Raw genomic sequence first — 27314 nt, 5'->3', positions numbered from 1 at the left:
TGAGACAAAAAATTTTGTATAAAATAAAATATATTTCCGGTGATATTATGCTGCTTTAACTTGGCGATTATAGCTTGTCGATTAATCGTGTCAAATGCTCCTTTTATGTCAAAAACGACAGCCGTTACTTCATACTTTTCATTTATTGAGCTGGCGATGTCACTTTGTAGAAGGACAAGATTGTCACGAGTGGATCTGTGTCGTCTAAAGCCAGATTGTTCTTTAGGAATAATTTTGTGTTTGTCTAGATACCACATAAGACGTTTATTGATAATTTTTTCAAGTATTTTACACATGGTACAGGTAAGGGATATAGGCCTATAAGAATCAGGGACAGAGGCAGGTAGATCTTTTTTTTTGATTGGTAATATTATTGACGTTCGCCATTCATTCGGGAATTTGTGGAAAATCCATATTTTATTATATATCTCGAGAAGTTTGTATAGACATGAAGATGACAATTTCTTTAAGAATATGTATGGAAGGTCATCAGGGCCAGCAGCTGTGTTTTTACAGGATTTGAGTGCAGATTTTAATTCGGAATAGGTTATAGGAGAATTCAGATAATTAATATCTTGTGAAACTGGAGAAGAATAAGGAAAGGGTGAAGGAAGAGTAGAGGATAGAGGGTTAGGCCCAGATTTGTTGTGAAACTTTTCTTTAAAGTTTTCTGCCAGAACTTTGGCTATCTCCTGATTATCAATGATAACCTTTTGATTAAAAAGGAGATTGGAGATCTTAAGATTAGTTTTTTTGCCCTGTATTTGTCCAATTTTTTTCCAAACTTGGCTTGGGCTACTATTTTCATTTATGGAGGAGATATATTGTCTCCATGAAGTTTTCTTACTTAATTTAATAATGTATCTAGATTTCGCTCTTGTTTTTTTTAGTGCAATAAGGTTCTCCTGACATTTGTTTCTGCTGTAAATTTTTAGAGCAGATTTTTGCTGCTCCACAGCGTTTTCGCAAGAGGAATTCCACCATGGGACACTTCTTCGTTCAGCTGAAATGACTGATTTTCCAATATGTGCTTCAGCAGCAAGGCGAATTGTGTTTGCGAATTGGGTGACGTCCATATCAATGTTATCAGTTAGAGTGAGTTTAGGTAGGCAATAATCAGTTTCACTAATATAATCAGACCAATTACAATTATTTAAGCGCCAAAAACTTTTAGTCAATATTTGAGAATTTGATGTATCTGAGTTGGTTATAAAGATTGGGAAATGATTGCTGTCGTGGAGATCATCAGATGTATGCCATGTTAATGTAGGAGCTAATTTTGGGTCACTAAAGCTTAGATCAATGTTGGAGAAGGTACCAGTAGAAATATTAAAGTGAGTATGAGAGCCCGTGTTTAACAGACATGTACCCGAGCAATTAATAACATTTTCAACAATTTTACCTCTAGCAAATGTGTGGTTGGAACCCCACAGCACATTATGAGCATTGAAGTCCCCAACAAGTATGTAGGGGCTAGGAAGTTCAAAGATTAAGTTTACCAGCTCTTCCTCTTTGAGAGGGTAGTTGGGAGGAATGTATAAATTACAGATTGTAAGTTTATTCGGACACCAGCAAGTTACAGCTATGGCTTCTAATTTAGAAGAGAGTGGAAGATGTGATGAGAAAATATCAGAAGAAATAAAGATAGAGGTGCCTCCGCTGGCTCTTATGCAATTAGTCCTTATATAGTGGTACCCCTCGAAGTGTTTTAAATGAGGAAGTTTGGAATTCTTAGCATTGGTTTCTTGCAGACATATAATGTTAGGTTTAAATTGTGATGTTAGGTGTTGGATTCTCTCCAGCCTAGGGAAGAACCCATCATAATTCCATTGAATTAGCTTGAAAGGATAACTATTCATTATGAGTGCTGTAATTAGATTCAACATCAGAAGGATTATCGGAAGAGGCACTTATACAGTCCTGTGATTCAGCGAAGGAAGAATGTTGTCTTAATTTTTTCAAGATTCTGGTGATACGGTTTTTTAGTGATCGTTCCTTTGTAGCTGTGTAGAGCTGAGATAAGTCGTTTTGAATGCCATCTATGTCAGAGGAAAATTTTTGAGCTTCTTGTAGTGGCGTCGGACATCCAAAAGAATTCTCAAGAAAAGCAATAAGTTGAGTTGAATTAAGTGTAAAATTAGCCGGATTATCTTTGTAAACTGTTTCTATACAAGAAATACAATCAGGCCCCATTGAATAATCTGATCGATGATTAGATTTGGACTTTTTGTTGGCTGGCTTGGCTAGCATCGTGAATAACGGAGGGGTTAAAGAAGTTGATTGGGAAAGAGCAATGGAGGGAGAGAGAATGGTAGGAGTATCAGGAGAACTATCAATAGAGTGTCCTCTTTTTTGTCCTACAGTCAATATGGGTTTTGTATTAGTTGGAGGAGGGATGAATAGGTCCGTAATGGCAGTCGAGGAAGGTGTGTCGTTAACGGGGATGGATTCAATTTCTGAAGAAGGAAGTTCTTTTGATGTAGTTAAAGAGTCAGCTGAAAGTGAAGATAAGGGAGAAGCATTAGCCGAAATAAGTGTGTGGTCTGGTCCACTGGGGACTTTAGGGCAAGAATCCGCGGTGTGTCCCGTAATTTTACAATGAAAACACTCTAGCCTGTCAGTGAATACAAATATTCTTGAGGAAGTATTTTCATGATTGATTAGCAGAGAAGTTTGCACTTCGAAGTCCTCCTTGTCAGGGAAAACAAATGTAACCCTACGAAAACTCATGATATGAGCATATTGATCATCTGATGTTCCGCATTTAACAAAAGTAACAGGTGCTGCTAGTTGTAAGCCAATATCTTTTAGAGACTGTTCTATCAGTGAATGCGGGATGGAAGGACATACATTAGAAATAAGGATTCTTTTGGCTGGAGAAATTAGCCTGCGGATAGGGACGATGGTGGAATTAATTGTGATATGTGGTGTATTTTTCAATAGTTTATCAACGATGTCGGTCGACGTGAGAAAAATTCAAATTCGATTGTTCGGAATGCGAGACGCAAAAGTAATATTTTTTGGCTGAACTATTTCACCAATGGCTTTAATATATTCAAACAAAACGGTATTTGGAATGGAATGCATGACAACAGCTTGTTCCCTTTTAGGAAACGAAGGGGGAGGAGGCCTGGAGAGTGTGGCAGCGACATAAGATTTTGGGATGGAATTAGGGGTGTTTTGTGTAGATGTAGTTGGTTGTGTGTTGTTCATAATGTGTGAAGTCCTGGTTACCAAGACCACAACACAATATGTGAGAGTACCCACAGACCCTTTCGCAAATTGGAAAGGAAAAAAAGGATCTCAAAGGATCTCACCTGACTTCTCCGGATTTTCACTGGTTTTATCTTAATTACACCAATACGGACAGGAATACAACTATTAGCAATATCTTCAGTTGTTACATTCTTCCTTGCAAAATATTTAGCTTTCAAATCCCCAATCAATGCTAAAAACCAACAATTTTTCAGAGAATTTTGAAAAATTATATTTAAGTATTGACGTTTATTTGACGTATGAACATAATATTTAAAATAAACATTTTACATAAAATTTAGTTTAGAGCTCTTTAGATTTAGTATCATTTCATGCGATTATAATACAGAATAAGTTGTACTCTACAGTTAAAGAATCTAGCATTTAATTAATATAAAATTGTATTTGCTAAGTACTACTCAGACTCAGTACTATTATTAATTTACGGTTATTATTTTTATTTAGTTAAATAAAAATTGAATAAAAAAAAATTATCTGGGGCACAAATCGAAAAATAAAAGCTGAAAAAGAAGAAATGGCACAAAAAACAATCTTATATCTCTTAGCCAACTTCTTAAAAAAGTTAAAGTGAAGTTGTTTTGTCAGATGGGGGGTCCAATAAAACTGTAACCGAACTTTATTTACCGGGGACATTTGCGGATAGCGGGACACCGACTTAAGTCGGTGCCTCGCTGCCCGGAACACACATTTTTAGAGCACAAGTCCAAAATCAAATCATTAATAGGGAGAAAAGCTCTTCTAGCTACCCCTAAAATCAGGTGGTTTAACCACATAAGTAATACAGAGGATGTTCCATTACCCAGGGCATCCAAGGTAACGTTCAGTACAAAGCCTCCTTGGAGAGAGGTGGTGATACCTACAGCTGCTTGGGGGTCAGATAGATACGGGGTCAGGTTACGCAGTGTGACCGGTTTGATCTTCCGACATGTGGGTTTCATTTGAACACACATAATGTTCCCGAGGCTGGAGTTGTACGAGTATCTGTGTGTATGTGTGTGGGGTGGGGGGCGCCTGTACTAGTTTTGCAGGCGGGCACCTCATACCCTAGCGCCGCCACTGATAAGAGCAACAGTTACCTAGGGATGTGAAACATGGGTACTAAACAAAACAGAAGAAGAAATGATAGAGAGGTTGGAACGCAAGCTGCTGAGGACTATTTTCGGTGGAAAAATACGGCAGACGGTTGTTGGCAAAGAAGAACTAACCCAGAATTATGGATGCTTTATCAGGAACCAACTATAACAAGGTACACAAAGGCACAAAGAATCAGGTGGGCAGGTCATGTCAAAAGGATGTATAGGTCAAGAGTGCCAAAGAAGATACTATTAAAAAGACCAGCTGGGTCAAGGAGACGAGGCAGAACAAGAAAAAATGGCACGAAAAGTTTCAAGAAGATATAGGATCGATGGAAATTACAGACTGGAAAGAGAAAGCGAAAAATAGGATACAGTGGAGAAACATAGTGCAGAAATTTTTACATAGGCATTAAATTAAAATAAATAATATATATAAGACGCTAGCATATATTGTCATTTGTATTCTGTAAAATTGTAATTGTTAAGTTCTAAAGCCCTAGGCCTTCAAGGTCTGTAGAGCATGTTAAATAAATAAATTTTAATTAAAGATTATAAATATATTTTTTGTAATTTACACGCGCGAAAGTAGACTAATACAGTACCGTAGCTAAAATTTTCACTCGAAGCGACGACCGCCGCGCCACGTACAGTTAATAAATAAAATTAAATTATTTTGTATGCTGCGTGTCAGTCGCTTCGAGTGAATATTTTAGCTTCGGCTTTGTATCAAGCCTACTTTCGCGCTAAAAATTACAAAAAAAAAAATATTTAATCTTTGATTAAAATATAACCATTGAACTAATATTTAATATTTTTTGTGAGTAATTAGATTGTACCATAGACACACTTTTAATCTTTGAAACAATTGAAACAAATTATAAACAACGGAGAAATCGTATATTTACTTTGCTGTTTCATAACTTTTTTGCAAATGGTTGGAAAAAAGTTTTAAAGCATTTATTTTCAAGACCTTTAATATACACATTTTAAGTATTTTTTTAAATTAGAATATAATAAAGAATTTCTGAGAAATGTTAGTTTGTTTATAACTATTATTTTTAAACATTTAATTTAATTTAATAATTAACATTTTAATTTAATAATTTAAAGAAAGGAAAATTTTTATTTTGTCGACAAAATATTAAATTATAGGCATCTCATCTTTATAATCTTTCTAAGTTTGATCAATGTCTCATGATTATTTTGGTTGTTATTGCGACTGTAAATTGTTAATTAACAATTGAATTATTGCTGAAATATTCGTTTAATTTTCACCGGCTCCTGCAATTATAATCTACACCAAGAAAGATTTTATTTCACCAAGTTACTTAATTAATGGTAAATAATTACTTGCCCAAAAAATTAATTTGAAAATTCGAGATTTTTTTGGGAAAACCCACATTTTCCCAGGAAAACTTTCGTCGGAGCAAATCGGGAAAAACATGTCTCTATGTAGAATTAAATTGCGGTGAATTTTTATGTGAGTGTTTTTGGTGTAAAGTTAAAATCTTCGGCAATAATTAATAATTAAAAAAGATTATAGCAATAATTAAAAAAAAAACACGATTTGGGGGCGCCATTTTGCTAATAAAAAAAGTAGCACACTATCTGCGGACTTGGCATACCTATATTATTAATATATAGGATCATAGTTTTCGATTCCAGCAATAAAATTTCTGGCAAATAACCTTTTCTTGTACTTTGCTAATTAGACCAGAGTATTATAACTATTTGTTTTTCAAAATTTATAGATTATGCAAAAAAACGAAAAATTTATATTTTGTCAATAAAATATTAAATAAGCATCTCATCTTTATAATCGTTATAAGTTTGATTAATGTATCATGATTATTTTGGGTATTATTGAGATCGTAAATTGTTAATTAGCAATTGAATTGTTGCTAAAATATTTGTTTAATTTTCACCGGTTTCTGGAATTACAATCTATACCAAGAAAGCTTTTATGTCACTAAGCTATTTATTTATTGATAAATAATTATTTATCTAAAACTTTATTTGAAAATTAGAGATTTTGTTGGAAAAACCCGCATTTTTTGAGAAACATTTTCGTCGGAGCAAATCGGAAAAAACATATCTCTACGCAAAATTTAATTGCGGTGAATTTTTATTTGAGTATTTTTGTTCTAAAATTAAAATCTTCGGAGTTATAGAGCAATAATTGAAAAAAAAACACGATTTGTCGGCGCCATTTTGTTTATAAAAGAAGTAGCACACTATCTGCGGTCTTTGCATAATATATATTATTAATATATATGATCTTATAATTCGATTCCAGCAATAAAATTGCTGGTATATAACTTTTACATGTATTTTGCTAATTAGTCCAGAGTATAAAAGTGATTTAGAAGAAACGACAATATCAAGTATATTAGCTGCGATCAAAAAACTTATACAACTTCGAAACCGAAGAATAATAAAGTAAATACAGTAACACAAGAGATTATTAGAAGTTGCATGGATAGAAATTCACCAGAATATAAGGAACTTGATAAGGCAATAAGAACGAGGATAAGGAACTTAAGGCAATACGAAAAACTTAAAAATATTATAGAGAAATACAAGAGTATGAAAATGTTAAAGATTCTAAACAACAAAGGCCGACAACAACAACAAGTACATCAGATATAAGATAAGAATGGAATAATTATAAATGACAAAAACCAGATAGTAAGCCTCGTTGAAGAATACTATATAGAATTATACTCGTCCAGTGTAGCAAAACTTGAAACCGACGATATAGACGAATAGTTCTAAATTTAGGATCTGAAGCACTACCAGCAATTAATAATGAGGAAGTTAGAACTGCTTTAAAACTGATAGAAAATGGAAAATCTCGTGGAGATAATGGAATAATAAAGGATATGATTACAGCTGGAGGTCAAACAGTTTTGGAGACAGTTCAAATCTTGATGAACAAGTTTCTCTTTGGGGTGATATTCCAACGTCTTGTCAAAATACGTAGGTACTTTTACTACACAAGAAAGAAGACAAACACAAAACTCGAAAATTACAGACCAATAAGCCTGTTGCCACATCCGTACAAACTGCTTGCTAAAAAAAAAGAATGTGTGTGTACTTTGTACGCACGTAAGAAGTTATACTTCTATTATATTATTTAAACGAAATTAATATACTTTTTATTTATATTTTATTTAAATATTAAACTAATTTATACTTACTACTTCTCAAACATTTTTATTAAAACAGTGCCAAAAATTAAAATAATAAAAGAATAAAACACACACAAACACATTAAAAATGCCACAAATGATTTCTGAACATTAATTGTCGGAAAATTTTTTAACTAAATACGTATTTTCTAAAAATAAAATTATATCATAAATATACTTACAATCATAAAATGTATAAAAAAAATAAAAAAATAAAAGTTTTTATTGGGATTCGAACCAGCTATCAGCGCGGTTGGTATATTGGGGTTCATTCGCCTTAAACGCTTCGCCACGGAGGCAATGTGTCATTATGTGCGAAAATCGAATAACTAAACGGATTAAGCTTTTGACATTTTTGAATTAAATTAAATTATTTTGATTTTGAATTGAAATGATTTAGAATTGAAAAAATACAACAAAACATAGAGTAAGAAAACAATATATTAGGTGAACATTGATAGAAATTTTGATGGTAATCAAATTATGTAAATAAAAGTATTACATACTATGTATTTTGCTAGGTTCAAATATGTAGGTACCTATGATACATTTACAATTATTACGTACCTGTTGCTTTCAAAAACTATTTAAATGTCACTACAATTACAAACTTTTTTGTTTCTGTCCTCACAACAATAAAACTAATATATTATACATTTGTTTACCTTCATATTGAACAATTATTTATTATTGACAGATTATTTCAACACCCAATCAGAGCCCGTATAACGACTAATACCATACTGTCGGTGTGCGCATGCGCGCAGATCAATATAAATTCACCCTCAATCTCAATCGCGCCTAAAGAAGTGTAACTTCAATAATTACTAACAGACTATCAAATAAATTCGATAGTTGCCATCGTGTTGAACAAGCGGGATTCCGCAAAGGTTATAGTACCATAAAACACCTACAGACAATAATGACACTTATCGAAAAGTGTAACGAATGCACCTCTTCATTTGGCATTTGTGGGGTACAAGAAGGCATTCGATTCCATGGAATTCTGGGCCGTATTCGAAGGAATGAATAACGCAAGGATTGATTCTAGATATTAGTCCAAGTAATGAAGCTTAAAATAGGACAAAACCTCGCAATTTTTACAGAATGGATCGATTTGCTTGAAAATTTGAGAATAAGTAGTGGATAGTCCAAGGATCAAAATCTATATGATGCCAAAAGGCGCTTTTACCATAGGGGTGGTTGCCACCCCATGTCGGGGGTGAAAATTTTTTATTATATTTTGACCACAAAAGTTGGTAAAAACATTCATTCTAAGCAAAAAATGCTCTATACATTTTTTGGATAAAATTAATAGTTTTCTATTTATTCGTTATCGAAAGTGTTAGTTTTATATTAAAAAAATTAATGTTTTTAATCAGTTTTCTGCAAATAACTCAAAAAGTTTTTGTTTTATCACAACAACTTTGCTTAACAAAAATGTACCTTTTGAAAAAATTAACAAAACTGTTTTTTTAAATTTTCTTTAAGACCATTAGTAACGAGCTATACTTTATTATATGTTAGGTCTTCTTCGGCAAATGCTAAATATTGTAGTTTCAAAGTCAAAAGACGGGAAAACTATGCATTTTCCGAGGATCATTTGTTTAAACTAACTTGAAGTATTTAAAAATATCTATCTTCAGAAATAAAAAAAAGTCTTTAGCTCAAAAATTAGGTGGCTTATAATGAAAAGAATGTCATTCCCTATATTTTTCAGCGAAAAAGTGATCGAAAGCAAATCCCTAATCACCACCCTGATTAAAATTAGTCATTGACCTTATTTCGCCTTCTTTACTTATGTATTATTAATAGGTTCTAGAAGTTTAACTGGTTTATAATGATTAGTTTTTAAAAAAATGGAGTCAAAAGCAAACATCGAATTTTTGAAGTTTGGTAAAAAATTCCCTTTTCTTCAGAATAGAAAGATTATCATCAGAGATACAAAAAAATATTTAAATATAAAATTGTAGCTTATTTAATTCCCAAGAATTTGGTTTGCAAAAATTTTGTCTAGGGTAAAAATTGAGTGAGCTATTGACAATGAAAACCTGTAATAACATGCAAAAATCACCTTTACCAACCCTTTCAAAGTCACCACTTTTTGCGACTGAGGACTTTAAAAGCATTTGTTATTAACAATTTTATAGATCTTGTAAAAACCTACAAAACTGTTTTTTAACAAACTTTCTAAGATAAAAATTAAAAAGGTTACGGTTAAAAAATCAATATATTTTTTTTTCAAAAAAAAAAGAAATCCAATTGGAAGCATAATAATGTAAGTTAGCTTTGCTTTTAGTCATTGGCCTTATTAATTCTTCTTTATTTATGTATTATTAATAGATTTTAAAAGTTTGACTGGCTTAGAATGATTAGTTTTAAAAAACTAGAGTTAAAAGCAAATAACGACTTTTTGTAGTTTGGTAAAAAATGTCATTTTCTTCAAAATAGAAAGATTAGCATCAGATATATGAAAAACTGTTTTTATATGAAATTGTAGGTTACCTATTTAATTCCCAAGAACTTGGTTTTAAAAAATTTTTTCTACGGCAAAAATTGAGTGAATGGTAAATGAGTATATATCGAAAAACATTGATTTTTTCTATATAAAACTAACACTTTCGATAGCGAATAAAACGAAAAGTATTAATTTTATCAAAAAAAGGTATAGAACATTTTTTGCTTAGAATGAATGTTTTTATCAACTTTTGCAGTCAAAACATAATAAAAAATTTCCACTCCTAAGATGGGGTGGTAACCGACCCCATGGTAAAAGCGCCTTTCGGCATCATATAGATTTTGATCCTTGAACTATCCACTACTTATTCTCAAATTTTCAAGCAAATCGATCCATTCCGTAAAAATTGCGAGGTGAAATGCTTCGGTTCCTGGACTAATATATAGAATACTCCTCAAATACATAATATACAGTAATGCAACTATGCAAATAAATGTATCAAGGTCTAACAACAAGCAAAATAAGAACGGAGAAAGGAGTTAGACAGGGAGACACTATCCCTCCAAAATTATTTACTCCTGCATTGAAAGATGTGTTCAAGAAGTTTAATTGGGAGCTGCATGAAATTAGGATCGATGGCAGATTTTAAGTCATGTACGATTTGCCGATGATATATATGTAGTACTCATAAGCAACAATACCGAAGGACTAATGTACATGCTAAAAGAACTTACATAAGAATCTGAAAAACTTGGTTTAAAAATGAACTTAAATAAAACACAAGTGATGACAAATCAAGATATCAAAATCGACTTAGATGGAAGTGAGATCGAAAGTGTCGAAAATATATATGTCAAAACGGCAAATAGGTGTATGTTCTCAAAAAACTTTTGATAGTGTGTAAAAAATTTTTTATTATCAGCTAAGTACTTTCAACACATAACGTGCCATCATCAGAGCTTCCTAAAAGGACATTTAAGATAAGATCTTTTTATATAAAAAATGAGTGAAAAACTTACGTCCTGTTATAAAACCTTCATAGAAGAGCAATTGCTAAACGACACAATAAAAACATGGATACTGGGAAAAATCCACAGATATTGGGTATAACAACCTCTTAAAATGAATAAATCACATCTAAATTATTTTTTAAATTAAAAAGACAACAAGGCTGAGTCAAACCATTTTAGAGCCCACGTGAACAGCTCAGCCGAGGAAGACTGTCATTTATTAAAATGATAAAGAAGGTACCACAATTTTAAGCGACCTCTATATTCGTAAATAATTATTAAAATTAATTCAAAAAAATGACTAAAAAGCCATGTATAGGTTAGATGAATTTTAAGTTAAGATACTAAATTTTTTAAAGTTAAATTTTCAAAAATTACTAATATTAATATTGAAGTGAATATAAGTTGAAAAATTTAAACGCAGAATGAAAGATTAGATTATTACCGATGGCTGACAGTCCCTTAGAATAAACAAAAATTTCTTTTGAATGATATATTTGAAATTAAAAATCACACTAAATTTTCTCTTTTTTCACCACCGTGAATTATTAAAATAAACATTATAGGAGTTCTCAGGGATTTTGGACCATCGAGAATACTGTAATATTTCATTCAGCGTTTAAATTTTTCAAAAATATTTATTAGTTTTTTCAGGATTCGAAAAAAATTATTGCATTTAGAAAGAATTCGACCGAAATTTTGCGCCTACGCTCTCAAACAGGATTAAAGTATTGTACATTTTTCAAATCAGTATTTTAAGATATTTTAAATGAGGTGTCACATGATGTACTTTCCCATTTAAAAAAATCAAAGTCACCTGAAGAGGGAGCGCGTAAAGTTTGAAACGTTGATGCTATAATATACTATGGTTAGTTTAAAAATCGACCTGTCCGAGCGTTTTGCTTATATTCTTAAAATAAACAAGTTAACAGGGGGGGGGGCAACACTCATTCCACCGCACTGTATATATAGGTACATAATACATATACAGGGTGAGTGGGGAGAAATGTGCCAAACTTTAAGACTGTATAATATACGTAAAATTAATCAAAAATAACTCATATGTTGTTATTCGATTTTCATTTGTTTCCGAGATACGGGATGTTAAAATTTTTCTTACAAAATGACGATTTATTTATTGCTCTAAAACCGTTTGAGGCTTGCAAATGAACTTTGGTGGGTTTTAAGACATGGTTATTGCGCATTTTTTTACACACAATTAAGAATTTTACATTCACCATTGGCGCGCGTACGGGTAAGGGTCTGAAATTTTTTAAAGAAATTAAAATAGTACGCCAATCAGATATTTCAAATTAAAAATTATTTTTGAATTCCCTGTTCAATTTGTGATAAAAAATCTTTCTTCCCATTTTTTCATGCGACGGTTCGTTTTCATGCAAAAAAATAAAATATCTTAACGCTTCCAAAGTATTCGAAATAAGCTTCTACACATTCATATAGAAACTTCGTCGAAAACTTTGTAAGCGTTAAGATATTTTATTTTTTGCATGAAAACCACGCGTCGCATAAAAAATAGGAAGATAGATTTTTTATCACAAATTAAACGAGGAATTCGAGAAATATTTTTAATTTGAAATATTTCAATGGCGTACCATTTTTATCTTTAAAAAATTTAAGACTATTACCCGTACGCGCGCCAATGGTGAATATAAAATTCTTAATTGTGTGTCAAAACATGCGCAATAACTATGTCTTAAAACCCACCAAATTTCATTTGCAAAGCTCAACCGGTTTTAGAGCAATAAATAAATCGTCAGTTTGTAAGAAAAATTTTAACATCCCGTATCTCGGAAACAAATGAAAATCGAATAACAACATATGAGTTATTTTTGATTATTTTTACGTATATTATACAGTATTAATGTTTGGCACATTCCTCCCCACTCACCCTGTATAAGTAACGTTTCGTCTTTATTTTCCACTTGCTTCTTTGTTGAAGAAGGTCTAGTATTAATTTTATCGGTCATCCAATCCTTTTTATTTTTAAAACTTCGTTTGATATGGTGACCATGGCGGAATTGATTATAATATTATGTAGATTCTGGCCGATATTATCCTGTTCAGATCGTTGTAGCTGTTATTTCTGATCTTCTAGAGGTTTTATTTTGTATTATTTATATGTACGACTACGACCATCCCATCGGCAAATATATAACACAAATAATTTTAGTTAATAAGAGATGTATGTGTAAACAAAAAAAGTTAAGAAACATAAGAAATGTAAGAAATTGTAGACCATAACACAAAATGATACCCAGTAACTTTTAAATAATATATGATCTGAAAATGGCGATAAACAAATTAGTTTAATATCCCAAATTAATTATATTAGTTAATTGAGGTAATCACTTGTTTACTTTTTATGTACTTTTTTAATTTGTTTTGTATATAAATTAAAATATGAATATAAATATGATTTTTCTTATTGTTTGTAGGAATTACGGTTACATGTCGACTTCCATCTAAATATACAACAGCAGATGATCCAGATATTCAAATGTTCTTCTCTTTGAGTCAAAATACTTGCTCACCAGATGGCGCAGTTGATGAACCAGTTGATCCAACCAATCCCCAAAAACCACAACATGTTGCAATCAGTGTTGTTAATTTACACACCAAGAGTCGTGGTAGAATTACGCTGAAGTCTAAAGATCCACTTGCACCTCCACATCTGGTAGGAAACTATTTAACGGTAAAAGAAGATGAAGATAGAATAATTGATGGTATAAGACTTGCTCAAAGGCTTGTAAACAGTACAACATTAAAAGACACAGTGCAATTTGTTTTTGACAATGTCACTCAAGGCACCTGCGCCGACCAATACACGTAAGTATAATAATATTATATAGGGTGTTTATACATATTATGTTATATAGGGTGTCAATTTAAAAAGTTGCCACCCCTATAATTTGGTCCCTATAGAAAATCTAAAAATATACAAAAACAGGTCAAATTTATTTGTGAGGGGGACATTTTATAGACCAGTTTTCAACTAAATTACACTAACCCTCCAGCGGGGGCGGACACAACCCCCAAAATCTTTAGTGGGAAGGGAGGTTGAGTGATACCTCATTTTAAAAGTCGTTCGATTACTTTTTCAAAAATACCACATGCATTATATTCCTTTTCAGTAATTTTAGTTTTTTTATAATTAATTTTAATAATTAAATATCGAGTTAAGAACTCCAAAATTTTTTTTGGAGTATTGAACTCCAAATTGAATTTTTTTAGGGTGGTGAAGTATTTAGAGTATTTTTTTGAAGTATTTTTAAAGAAATCAAGTAAAACCGTAAATATATTAAGTATATAGGGTGAGGCAGATAACTGGCCTATTAGAAATATCTCAAGAACTAAACGCAACAGAATCATGAAAATTGGAATAAAGGGGTTTTGAAGGATGATCTATTAAATGAAAATATTTTCATCTCTTTGCACCTTCCGGTTATACCGGAAGTTGCTTATAACTTCGTTTTTTTAAATGGGACACCCTGTATATTTTTACATTTTTGGATTCTCTTCGATGTCTTCTTTCATAAAATATAAGGTTTTGTAATATTATATAGGGTATTTTAAAAGATAATTACTTTTTTTATTAATTTCGTAGCAATATTCACACCCTGTAGAATTGTAGTAGTTTGACATCTAAAACTCTACTTACGTTCAAATGATTTTTAATATACTCTACTATTGTTAAGAATCATTAGAATAGCTAAATTTTTAATTTTATTATACAGGGTTTTTATTATGCATTCGTTGTTCCTCTTTCTTTTTAATTGCTGAACTTTCAGTTCCGTACATCATAGCCGATCTTATGGCTATTTTATATTATTTTCCCTTCAGCTTCATTGGCATTTTTTTGTCACATAATACACCACTCGCGTCCTTCCATTGCATCCATCCAATCCTAATTATATTACATGAATCTCTGTCTATTTCCCCATTACCCTGTAATACCAATCCTAAGTATTTAAAACTCTCACAATCAATTCACAATCCAAATATATCATTTTATTTGTATTAACTCCATCTTTAAGCGAGCATTCCAAATACTCCCTGTTTTTGTCGTACTAAGTTATAATAAACCTTTTTTCCCAAGAGTGTATCTCCACTTTTCCAGTTTCTGTTCTAAGTCGCCTTCACTATTACTATACTCACCAACACATCATTAGCCAACATTAAGCATCAGGGAATGTAATCTTGTAGTTTCTCTGTTACCTGATCTAAAACTAACGAGAATAAATAAAAACTAAGCAGCGAGCCCGCGCTGGGTATAGTTTGCATGGAGGAAGAGCTCTGAATTGGGTAGGGGTTTTTCAGTACTTTGTGAAAGACAGACCTGGATGGGGACCTGGAACACGGCGCGTACCAATGGCTGATAGGGAACGTTCCTGTAGATATACAGGACAGGTACGAATAAGGCTTCGCCAAATAAGTACCGGCGGATCAACTGAGGACATGACACAGGACAGCATCTGTGTCATTAGTGGCTCGCGGCTAAGGTTCCTAACAGGTGCGGTGCCATAAAGTCGCAGGCGACAATCAAATAATGATTTAACCGGCTGCGATACTGCGAACCTAAACCTAAAAAAAACCGAATGTGCGCCGGTATAAGCAATCAACCGTTACTAGGAGGTACGGAAGGGCACTCTATTGTCCTGAGGTGGAGAAATCGGCCCCGAAGGCGGATGAGCTGAAAATTCAGTCAACGGCAGTGGAATCAGGAAAGCAACGGGAAACTACCTGATTATAACTTCCCTAGAAACTCATGATGACAGATGTTGATAATGTAAATATATTTACTAATCATGGGACTCGGAATCCAAGATTCGGCGTGGGAGACAGCAGGGTTTCCTCAGTCGTCAGCAAGCGAATTCCCTGTAATTCATCAAATTTGGCAATAGATAAGAAATGTTTAATAGCGACTTGGAATATTACAAGTATGTTTGAATCTGGAAAGATTCACAATACGATCACGGAAATGCGAAGGTTAAATAATAGAAATATCTTAGGTATAAGCGAGAAGAGGTGGCCGAGTTCTGGCCATATGACGATAGATAATTATAAAATTTACTACTCTGGTGAAGAAGGTCCGCAACATAGAAATGGTGTGGCATTTATTTTAGAACAAAATGTCGCAAAAGCAGTAAAAAATATGGTGCTATACTCAGATAGATTAATAATGTTACAAATAAAAACAAATCGTACAGACATAAACATCATTCAGGTGTATGCACCTACACAACAATATGACGATGAAGTTGTCGAAAGCTTTTATTCAGCTCTAGACTATTTATTATCACTCAGAGGAAGTCAAGACATAAACATTGTATTGGGGGATTTCAATGCCAAGGTTGGAAGAGGTAGTGAAGAAGATGTCGTTGGCAAGTTTGGTTTAGGAACGAGAAACGGCCGTGGAGATAGAATGATTAGATTTTGGGTAGAAAAACAATTAGTAATATCCAACACTTTTTTTGACTTGCCTAAGCGACGACTTTACACCTGAAATCTCCTATGGACACTTGTGGAAGAATAGTAAGAAATCAAATTGATTATATCTGTATATCAAAAAGATATAGAAATGCTATCTTATCCTCCAAAACATATCCAGGAGCGGATGTACCCTCCAATCACAACTTAATAGCAGCTAAAGTATTACTTAAATTTAGAAAGATTAAAAATACCAAAATATCTCCTAATAACTTTCAAATGCGGAAGTGAAAGAAATAGTAACCGATAAATTAGAAGATCAGTTTCAGAAATTGGGAAATAAAAATTCAGAAGAACAATTATGGGAGTCATGCAAAGAAACATTGGAAAAAGTTCAAGAAGACCATCTAATCGAAAATCAGCGTAGGAATAAGCAACAGTGGATGACAGAAGAGATATTGAATTTAATGGATGCAAGAAGAAAATATAAGAATTCTAATCTGACAGAATACAAAAAGCTAAACAGTATCATTCGAAGAAAAATAAGATCAGCTAAATCAGAGTGGCATAAACAACAATGTAAAGAAATTGAGAACTACCAGCGTATCTATGACGCATTCAATATGCACAAAAAACTGAAAGAAGTTGCAGGACTGAATAAAAATGTAACCCTCCATTAATCGAAGATAAAAACGGAAAAATTATAATCGATATCGAAGGTCAACTAATACGATGGACAGAATATATAAAGGATTTATTCGATGATGAAAGAAGCGAACTAGAGACGCTAAATGACATAAGCGGTACTCCAATAACTAAGGAAGAAGTGCAATACGCTGTAAAGAACGCAAAAAACGGCAAGGTGATCGGACCAGATGGGATTTACGTAGAAACACTAAAGCTTTTAGGTACCGAGGGCATTAACATACTTACGAAATTATTCAACTTAATCTACGAAAGCGGAAAAAATCCTAAAGATTGACTTAAATCCTCATTTGTTGTACTACCAAAAAAACACAGAGCCACAAAATGCAGCGACTATCGCACCATCTTCCTAATGAGTCATGTATTGAAAACTTTTCTCAGGATAATTCATCAAAGAACATATAAAAAAATTGAGGAAAGAATCTCAAGTACTCAATTCGGTTTTCGCTGTGGCCTTGGAACGCGTGATGCACTATTCGCAACCCAAGTTTTAATTCAAAGATGCAGAGATGTAAATCATGACGTTTTCATGTGCGCGATTGATTTTGAAAAGGCCTTTGATAAAGTTCGCCATGAAAAAATGCTACATATTCTCAAAACTACCGGTCTGGACGGCAGGGACATTAGAATAATCGCAAATTTGTATTGGGGCCAGACTGCATGTGTTAGGGTTGGGAATCAGTGCTCTGAAGAAGTAAAAATCAAGCGTGGAGTTCGACAAGGCTGTATATTATGACCAATGTTGTTTAATCTTAACGCTGAAACAATCTTAAATGAAGTTTTGGAAAACGCAAAAGAGGGAATACTCATTAATGGTATGCTTATGAACAATATGAGATACGCAGATGACACCTTGTTACTGACAGGATCAATTGAACATCTTCAAGCGTTATTAAACCGAATGGTGGATATCTGGGTACTCATATTAATGAAAGCTGGAACCCTAGTACAGAAAGAAAAAGTAGAATTGCCAAAGCAAGGACAATTTTTATGAAATTTAAAAAAATCCTGGGCAGTCATGATCTAAATTTGGAACTTCGCATAAGAATGGTTCGATGTTATATATTCCCAGTACTATTTTACGAGGTTGAAGCATGGACCCTGACAGAATCGCTTTTAAAAAAACTAGAAGCATTGGAGATGTTGGTCTACCGCCGTATTCTGAAGATCAGTTATTGAAAAATATGACATACTTCACCTTGTCATGCAAGGTAAAATAATGGGAAAAAGAAGTGTGGGCCACCGTACAACTTCTTGGCTTAAAAACCTACGCCAATAATTTGGGAAAACTAGCACTGAACTATTTCCTGTGCCTGTAAATAAGACAATGATTGTTAATATGCTGGGAAACATGAGAGCCAACGATCGACACGCGGTCTCGGCACCTTAAGAAGAAGAAGAGAAGCAGCGAGCCATGGCGCAATCCTACTTTTACACGAAATCTATCAGTTTCTTCCACATCACCTGTCCTCACACTAATTGTTACTCCCTCATACATATCTCTCAGAATCTTTACATATACACTGGGAACTCCTTTATTATTTAGTGCGTATCACTATTATTATAGGATTAATTAATACCATATGAGCTTTTGTTTCCTCATTTCTGTATTTTTCCATCAACTGCCTTATAATGAAAATTGCATCTGCGGTTGATCTGCCCTGCATAAAGCAAAATTGATTATAGGATATAATATGCCATACTTTTTAACTTAATTTATCTGTTATTACAGTCTGATTCTCTGTCTTTCAAATCTTATTTTAACATTGCTTCGTCTATGTGTTTCCTGTGGGATTTTCTAAGTACAAATCATTTCCTTTGGTGTCTGGCACTGATTCTGTTATTTTTAATCCACCTGCTACCGTTAGCCTTCTTTCATGTCCGTACTACTTATTTTTTTTTTCTCCTTTATGTGTGTACTTTCAACTTTCCAGCAATATCCTCCGATTTATTTCCCTTTTTTCCCTCTTTTGCAGCTATCTTACTGCTACTTCCTTTTTAATCAAGTTTTCTGAACCTTATACCACAATAATACTTCTCATTATCTTTTTTTGTATTTTGTGTTTGTTCAAGTATACCATCCTAAATACCTTATTTGAGTTTTACTTTTGGTAGTATTTGTCTATTTTCTTTTTTATTTAACGTATTTTGCATTATTATAAAATCTTTTGGTAATATGTTGCCTTTTTATTTAAATATATGCCTTCTAAAAGTTCAGTTCTTTTTCCCCACCCAAAAATGGCACAACGTCACTAAAAGAAGTTTTCACTTCAAAAAGAATATTATATTTATAATGACATTGAAATTAACAGTGATTACTTTATATATTTATGTTACAGCTGGGATTCTGATGATTACTGGCGCTGTGCAATCCGTTACAACACTTTTGCGGAAAATCACCAATCCAGTACACTTCGTATGGGCTCCACTGACGACGAATGGTCTGTTGTAGATGAAGAACTTCGGGTTATTGGTCTCCACAATTTGAGAGTAGCAGACGCTTCGGCTATGCCTGTGGTTACAAGCTCTAATACTAATGCTCCAATTGTCATGCTTGCTGAGAGATGCGCTGACTTTATTCATCATAGATGGGGACATTATGGCAAAAACTAACTGTATACATTAAATTAATTATATATAGGTAATAATAATAATAAATATAGTTGAAAGCCCCTAAATGAAGGCGTTTTCTTTGACGGATATAGTCGGACCATTAGAATTTTGCGCTGTTCGTAACAAGGTTGCCGCAATCCCTAAATAGTCTGCTAATATGCGGTTCATATTCGGGTTAGGTTCCTTATCTGGTAGGGATGGGAAAAACCTACCGGTTTAAACCTAAAACCGGTTTTTTTACTTCGCAATAACCGGCTTTACCGGTTGTTTTTTTGTCCCGGTTATAACCGGTTTTTTCTTTTTAAAGTAAAAACCGGTTATTAGGTTTTTACGGTGATTAGGATTAGGTTAGGTATTATTTTGGATCCCAATCATAATTATTGTTCTCAAGTAATTATTCCAAACAAAAACATAATTCAAATTTTATTTTATTTTATAAAATACAGAAGCAAACTGAAAGTGTAATCTCACATCAGCCAGAAACAATTATTAAATTTTATTGTAATATTTCCTTGAAAAGGTATTTGTAATCATAATATTTACATAAGAAGCGATCTGCTTAAATTAGACGCAAACATCATTTATTTTTCACACTTAACTCTTGACATTGAAAGTGGGTAAATGACTTTTTCTGATTACCAAACATAATGCTCTGAGTATGAATATCGAATTACAGATTACGAATACGAATTTTCAAGAATTTCGTTATGTTTTCAAAACGATACACTCATACAGGAAGTATTAAATGAGTTAAAATGTACCTATTCTACAAATATACAAACGTGTTAAAACTAATACATTATGTTCTTTCGATAGTAGTAATTTTGGATCATATTGATATCGAGTCGAATGGAGTATCGCAAACTAAAGTGTATTCTAAATGTAACTTGGTAACCTATTGGATTAAAAAAAGCGAAAACCGGTTTTTCCAAAAACCGTTTTTTTGGGCCGGTTATAACCGCCAGGTTAAACCGTAAGCAAAAAAAACCGGTATAACCGAAAACCGGTGTTTTGTCAAAAACCGCCATCCCTATTATCGGGTCCTATTCTGGTTCGCTTCTTATTCGGTTACTTTGGAATCTAAGCCGACCTTTTCGGCTTCGTGCTGCAGTTCTTTTTTGGACGGGCAATATATTACGGAGCCGGACATTAGGGCGCGGCCACATAGGCGCGACCGTTTAGGCGCGGCCGTTTAGGCGCAGGGACATTTAGGCGCAGGGACATTTAGGCGCAGGGACATTTAGGCGCAAGGACATTTAGGCGCAAGGATATTTAGGCGTAGATACATTAGGAAAATTATTGAATAATAAAGTAGAATTAGTTCATTTCAAGCACAAGTTTATTATTATTCTATACAATAAAGGTCACAATCATATTCAACACAAACTATTCGTATAGGTATGTACATAGCAAGAGTAATCCGCACTTAGTAAAACCTAATTAATAATTAATAACAATCTATTGTAGCAATAATAATATTTAAAATAATGATAATAACAGTACTATTATGCGTTCATCTCGTAATTATGAGAGATGCCCCTAAGAAATTCAATAATGTTTCTATTTTCGTAGTCTCGTACAAGATTCTTTACTCTTACGTCGGCAAGAGTATATTTGGATCTTTTCGTTGGAGGTTCATTACCAGCAACCAGTTGCTCAAAAACATGTCCCTACCTCGCTGTACTGTTTTTAAGCCATCAATCAATTTCCAAATACTAGGATGATTCATACTTAATTCTATTTGTAGTCGCCTATGTGCCGCCTCGGCATGATTATTTGTTCTGTCTGTGTCAGACAAAACACGATTGTGAACGGACCATAATTCTGGGCCAAAAATGGCAGGCCGCCTTCCATTCCCGCGGCGATTTGGACGTCCAACATAGGTATCTTCAAACCACTGCAGCAACGGTTCTAATTCTGGAGGCAATGAATGGGATAATTCCTCAATGGCGTTATCCAAATCATGTACTGGAATAAACGCTAACGACGTTATCATACGCGCGTGCAGAGCAAAATCAGCATCATTATTATAACGACCCATCAAACCACATTCGCCCAAATGTTTTCTTAAGTTTTTCGTAAGGTGGAACAAACAACCCAGCATCTGAGCATTTGGAAATGCATCTCGAAAGGCATTTATGGCTGCCAATTCAAAATCGCAAGAAATTTTATTTGGATTTAAATTTGGCCCTATGTTTTTGAGCAACTCTATCATTCTTCTATAAGTGACACCTTGTTTGTTTGGCAATAATGCATATGCTACAGGATGAACTCCACCAAATCTTTTGGCCATTATTACATATATTTGTGAAAAAAAAGGCGGTGCCGTTGAAAATGTGCCATCCACAAACCAATGCTGCGATGGTACCAATATCTGTAACAAAATAAACACTAATTGGTGTGGTACTTGACAAACTCGTGCCATATAATTAGCTCACGCATATACGAAGTATATATAGTGAGGTTTACGAGATAAGTCCACTTTTATCATTTTTAGCGCACTTACTCGTGTAATTTTTAAGTTTTTTTGAAATATCCTCTTAATTATTAAATATTTTAAAATAACTTAAGTAGAAAACATCTGATGTGGTCCAACACATGAGCTCACGCATATTGAAAAAAAGGACAAAAGTGTACCTATCTCGTAAAAAATGTTAAACAAACAAAAGTTACTTCTCTTTATAACCTACATTTTTTATACTAAAGTTTTTTAAAAATATTTAATAATTACCAAGATATTTCAAAAAAACGGTAGAAATTTGACCATTCCAAAGCACACTTTACTCCTGTCATTTTTTCATTTTTTTTTTAAATATAAAGGTAATTTTTTAATTTTTAATTTACCTCCCGACAAAAGACAAAAGGATAGTCCCATTAAGAGACAAAACCTTAACAGTTTTTCAAAATATCTCACCTCATCGATATTCTTTGCTCGGCCAAATATTAAAATTCTGTCTGCGTCTGGACCGCTATCGGCTAGCAAAAAATTTTCTGCCGCTCCATTTGTTGAATAGGTTCTATATTCTTCAGGAATAATCAAGTTTTCTATCCGTAGAGGAACTGGAGGTGCGGCATTTATTAGATTCCTCTTTCTTCGTATCATTTTCTTCAACGATGTACTTTTAGGTAAAGCTGCTTGGGCGGCTTGCGACAAGTTAACTTCATTTAGACAAGTATTAATAATTTGAGATGTTTGTTCCATTGTTTCTTCAGCACGTATTCTCATTTTTGTACGCACAACATCAGCCTCAACCTTAGCCGCATTACTATCATGTGAATGTTGATGAATTTCCTTCACAATCACATTTTCCAATGTATGAATACGTTTTTTACAACCGTTGTTTTTTTGCTCACATCGCCAAAATTGTTTTGTTTCACATGCACTAAGTCTATCAAAAATATAACAATACCCATTGCTATGAAATTTCTTGTTTCCTTTCTGCGAAACTACTTCCATTTTTCACAAAACACCACAATAATCACAAAAAATATCACAAACAGCTATACTGTCAGAAAGCTAGCACACTAGTAACTAAATGAGAACATGTTTACCTGTATTTATTATAGTATTTATATACCTGTAATAATCCTACGGCGGCCAATCACGATGCTAATTACCTGTAAGTACCATTGTAATCTACTGATGGGGGTTGTAAATATTTAAACTGTATATTGCCTTCTAAGAAAAAAAAAATACAATGTTTATTGTGGGATTGTTTCTTTTAGAGGACAAAAGAAACTAAGTGGTTTTTTTTTTTCGGGGAAATATTATACTTGTATAATCCCTCTGGCCATAAAATGTCCCAAAAGTTTACACCTTTTCGGGCAGAGCCGGATTATATACAAATTTTGTTTACCTGCATACCTTATATTATTATATTTTAAGTAGGTATATTCATTCTACAAGTTCCACTTCTGAATACCCCTCTTAACTTAATGTATCTGCGCCCAAGTGTCCCTGCGCCCAAGTGTCCCTGCGCCTAAATGTCCCTGCGCCTAAATGTCCTTGCGCCTAAATGTCCCTGCGCCTAAATGTCCCTGCGCCTAAACGGCCGCGCCTAAACGGCCGCGCCTATGTGGCCGCGCCTTAATGTCCTGGACCGAATATATTATACACAAGGAACCTGTCGTGGCACCTGGTACTGAGTCTGTGTTTACCGTTGTCAGATAAAGTGTCACTTTATTATTTCTAGGGCGTCAATTTGTTACGCTTTCCTTTTGTAACTTCTCACATTTGCTGGGACGGCAATTTGTAACGGGTAGTTGTTTCCGACAAGAGATTCTGTAAAACACAGATACAATAATAAAAAATATATTTTTGTTCTTCCAATGTTCTTCTTTATGTGACATCTCCGCGAAGGAGGTCGGCAATCATCGTAGCTATACGGACTTTGGAGACGGCTGCTTTGAAAAGTTCATTTGACGTACATCCGTACCATTCTCTCACGTTGCGCAGCCACAATATTTACATCTCCCTATGCTCCTTTTTCCTTGACTCTTTCCTGCATAATGAGTTAAAGTGAGTTGTATCTCTCCAAAGTTCTTCCAATAAAAAGTAAAATAGACAATAATCAAATAAAATAATATTCCGAACTCCGTTCCGCCCCCCGAAGAAAGCCGCCTCGGCGGTTGTCCGTAAAAAAAGAACAAAATTGTATTTACTACTCTCAAAATGCAGTAACAGTGTTACAAGAAGCAATCACGATATTTGTTAATACGGAATCAAAACATTAATAACTACACACAGACTCATACAACGACTCCACCTACCGACTGGAGATGGCAGGCTCCGACTTAATGCGTCGTAGCCCAATTGGTTCACTAACTCAATGCGTTACTTAACCAGGAAGTTTTTTTTTTTTTTTTATTTATTTTGCAATCTGTTGAGTGTCAACAATAAACAAAAGTAATTACATTGACTAAGGACAAGAAAGATTTAGATTTTACCCACTGGCAAAATCAAAGTACAATTTTTATAAAGTTCTGTACAAAATAATTACACTTCATAACTACTAACTCATTAGTTTAAAAGTTTACTCTAAATGGTAAGTCCAATGGTTTGAACCTCTTTAACCTACGCTGTTCTTGGGAATTGTCTAGGAGGTTAAGTGCAAACTGGTTTTCATGATCCTCCAACTTGGCAATGTAAGCAGCGCTACGTTTTGTGATGACTTCTTGTACCGTATCAGTTTTAAGGTCTCGATGAATAATTCTATTGTTGATGTACCAAGGTGCATTAGTGATGGTTCTGAGGGTTTTTGATTGGAAGCGTTGGATGATTTCGATGTTGGAGTGACTGGCTGTTCCCCATAGTTCCAACCCATATGTCCAGATTGGCATAAGTATTGCCTTATAGAGCAGCAATTTATTATCCAGAGATAGTCTTGATGAACGGCCCATTAACCAATACATATTTCTGAATTGGAGACCTAGTTGCTTTCTCTTGGTCCAGATATGTTTCCTCCATGTGAGACTTCTGTCCAAATGAATACCAAGATATTTTACCTCGTTGGCTGATGGTAATTGGTGATTGTTTAAAGTTACAGGAGGACAAGTTCCTCTTCGCGTTGTAAATGTAACTTGAATAGATTTTCCTTCATTCACTTTAATTTTCCATTCCAAAAACCAAATTTGTACTCTGTCTAGATACGCTTGAAGGATATGCGAGGCATAAATAGGGTCTGTGTGTGAGGCTAGGATTGCAGTATCATTGGCAAATGTTCCTAGCATCATTTTTTCTGTAAGTGGTCTCTCCTCTAGTGGTTCCTGAAGAGGTGGAGGTATATCTGCGGTAAACAAGAGATACAAGGTAGGTCCCAGCACGCTACCCTGTGGTACGCCAGCTGTAATAGAATAAAGTTTGGAAATTGCATCTTGGTATTTAATAAAGTAACACCTACCTGACAAATATGACTCAAGAAGAATGTAAAAGCTGTGCGGTAATGTCTTTTTTAGCTTGTATAGGAGGCCTTCATGCCATACCTTGTCAAATGCCTGCCTAACGTCAAGAAATGCCGCTGAACAGTACCTTTTGGCCTCAAAATCAGCATTTATATGTTTTACCACTCTGTGAACTTGTTGGATTGTTGAGTGATGGGATCGAAATCAAAACTGGTGGTCTGGAATTAGATTTTTGATCCAGGGTTCGAGTTTTTTTACTAATAGTTTTTCGAAAACTTTAGACGTGATTGGCAAGAGGCTGATTGGCCTGTACGATGTAGTTTCTTCTTGAGGTTTCCCCGGTTTTAGAATGGTTATTATCTGAGACACTTTCCATTGACCAGGAAAGTAACCTAAGTTTAATATGGCATTGAATATAAACGTTATAAGTTTTATGCATTTGATAGGTAATTCTTTCAATACTTTTCCACTGATCAAATCGTACCCTGGAGATTTTTTATCGTTTAAATTATTAATAGCCAAGATGACTTCGGACGACTTAAATTTCGGAATAGGCAAACTCATTTGATATGGACTTTGAAGAAATGAGAATACGTCTACTTCCACAGGTGAATTCACTTGATTGGGAGTAAATACTTCGGAAAAATACTCTGCAAAACAACTTGCTTTCTCTTGTGCACTACGAGCCCATTCTCTGTCCGATTTTCTAATTGGAGGTGACGGTTTCTGGGGTTGTTTCAGTTTTCTCGTGGCTTTCCATAGCGAATAATCGGTATCTTTAGTGGAATCTAAATTTTCCAAGTAGTACTGAAGTGATTGGTTTTTGAGATCTTCGAAGAGCTTTTTTAATTCCCTTGATGCACTATTGAATCTACGCTTATCAGCAGGATCTCTGGTCTGTTGCCATCTTTTCCTCAGTCTTCTCTTTAGCAAAATTTTTTCTTTGACAACTTGTGGGCAGTCATTTATTATGCATTTATTTTGTATTGTTGGTGTTGCTTGCCAGGCAGCTGATTGGATATTTGTAGTTAGTTGTTCCACAGCAAGAAAAATGTCCTCTTTGGTTTTTAGTGGAATGTCTAGAGACACCTTGTTCTCCAGGATAGATCTGAATTTTGGCCAGTGTGTGCGTCTGTTATAAAGTGAGGGGGATATTTCTTTAATAAGTACCTGGGTTCCAACTGTGAATAGTATAGGCGAGTGATCAGAAGATAATTCGTAGCATGATGTAGCTTTTATATTAGACCTAGGGATGTTCTTAACTACAGCAAAATCGACCAAATCGGGTATTTTATTTCTGTCCGAGGGCCAGTATGTTGGTTCGCCGGTTGATGAATAATCCATATTATTTGACTCTATGATATTTAAGAGAACTCTACCTCTCGGAGTGATTAGTCTTGATCCCCACCTGGTATGTTTGGCATTATAGTCCCCTGCTGCTATGAAGCGGCTCCCAAGTGAATTGTAATAATCTTTAAATTGTTCGTTTGTGATAGAGTGTCGTGGGGGGCAATACAGCGCAGATACTGTAAGTGGTCCATCCCAGTCTTCAACCACAATATTGGTCGCTTGAATATGATTTGTTTGGTACTCGCCAGCATTATGATGTTTTATTGTATTTCTAACTATAATAGCA

The 27314-nt window shown here is 34.0% G+C and overlaps 2 protein-coding genes across 4 annotated transcripts in view; both read left to right on the top strand.

Moving 5' to 3' along the window:
• Window positions 1-19842, top strand: part of LOC126890411 (glucose dehydrogenase [FAD, quinone]-like) — a 263810-nt gene extending 243968 nt beyond the window's left edge. For both annotated transcript variants that reach the window (XM_050659316.1, XM_050659315.1), the window contains exons 7-8: window positions 13468-13858; window positions 19504-19842. In XM_050659316.1, coding sequence (XP_050515273.1) covers window positions 13468-13858; window positions 19504-19777 — 665 coding nt within the window. In that variant the 3' untranslated portion in view covers window positions 19778-19842. The remainder of the gene's footprint in view (window positions 1-13467; window positions 13859-19503) is intronic.
• The window catches only part of LOC114340667 (glucose dehydrogenase [FAD, quinone]), a 328247-nt gene that overhangs the window by 212992 nt on the left and 87941 nt on the right, over window positions 1-27314 (top strand). The gene's annotated exons all lie outside the window — the stretch shown is intronic.

Source organism: Diabrotica virgifera, chromosome 8, assembly GCF_917563875.1.
Source record: "Diabrotica virgifera virgifera chromosome 8, PGI_DIABVI_V3a".
Taxonomy (NCBI): domain Eukaryota; kingdom Metazoa; phylum Arthropoda; class Insecta; order Coleoptera; family Chrysomelidae; genus Diabrotica; species Diabrotica virgifera.
The sequence above is the reverse complement of the archived record's forward strand: the minus strand, read 5'-3'. Positions and strand labels throughout refer to the sequence as shown.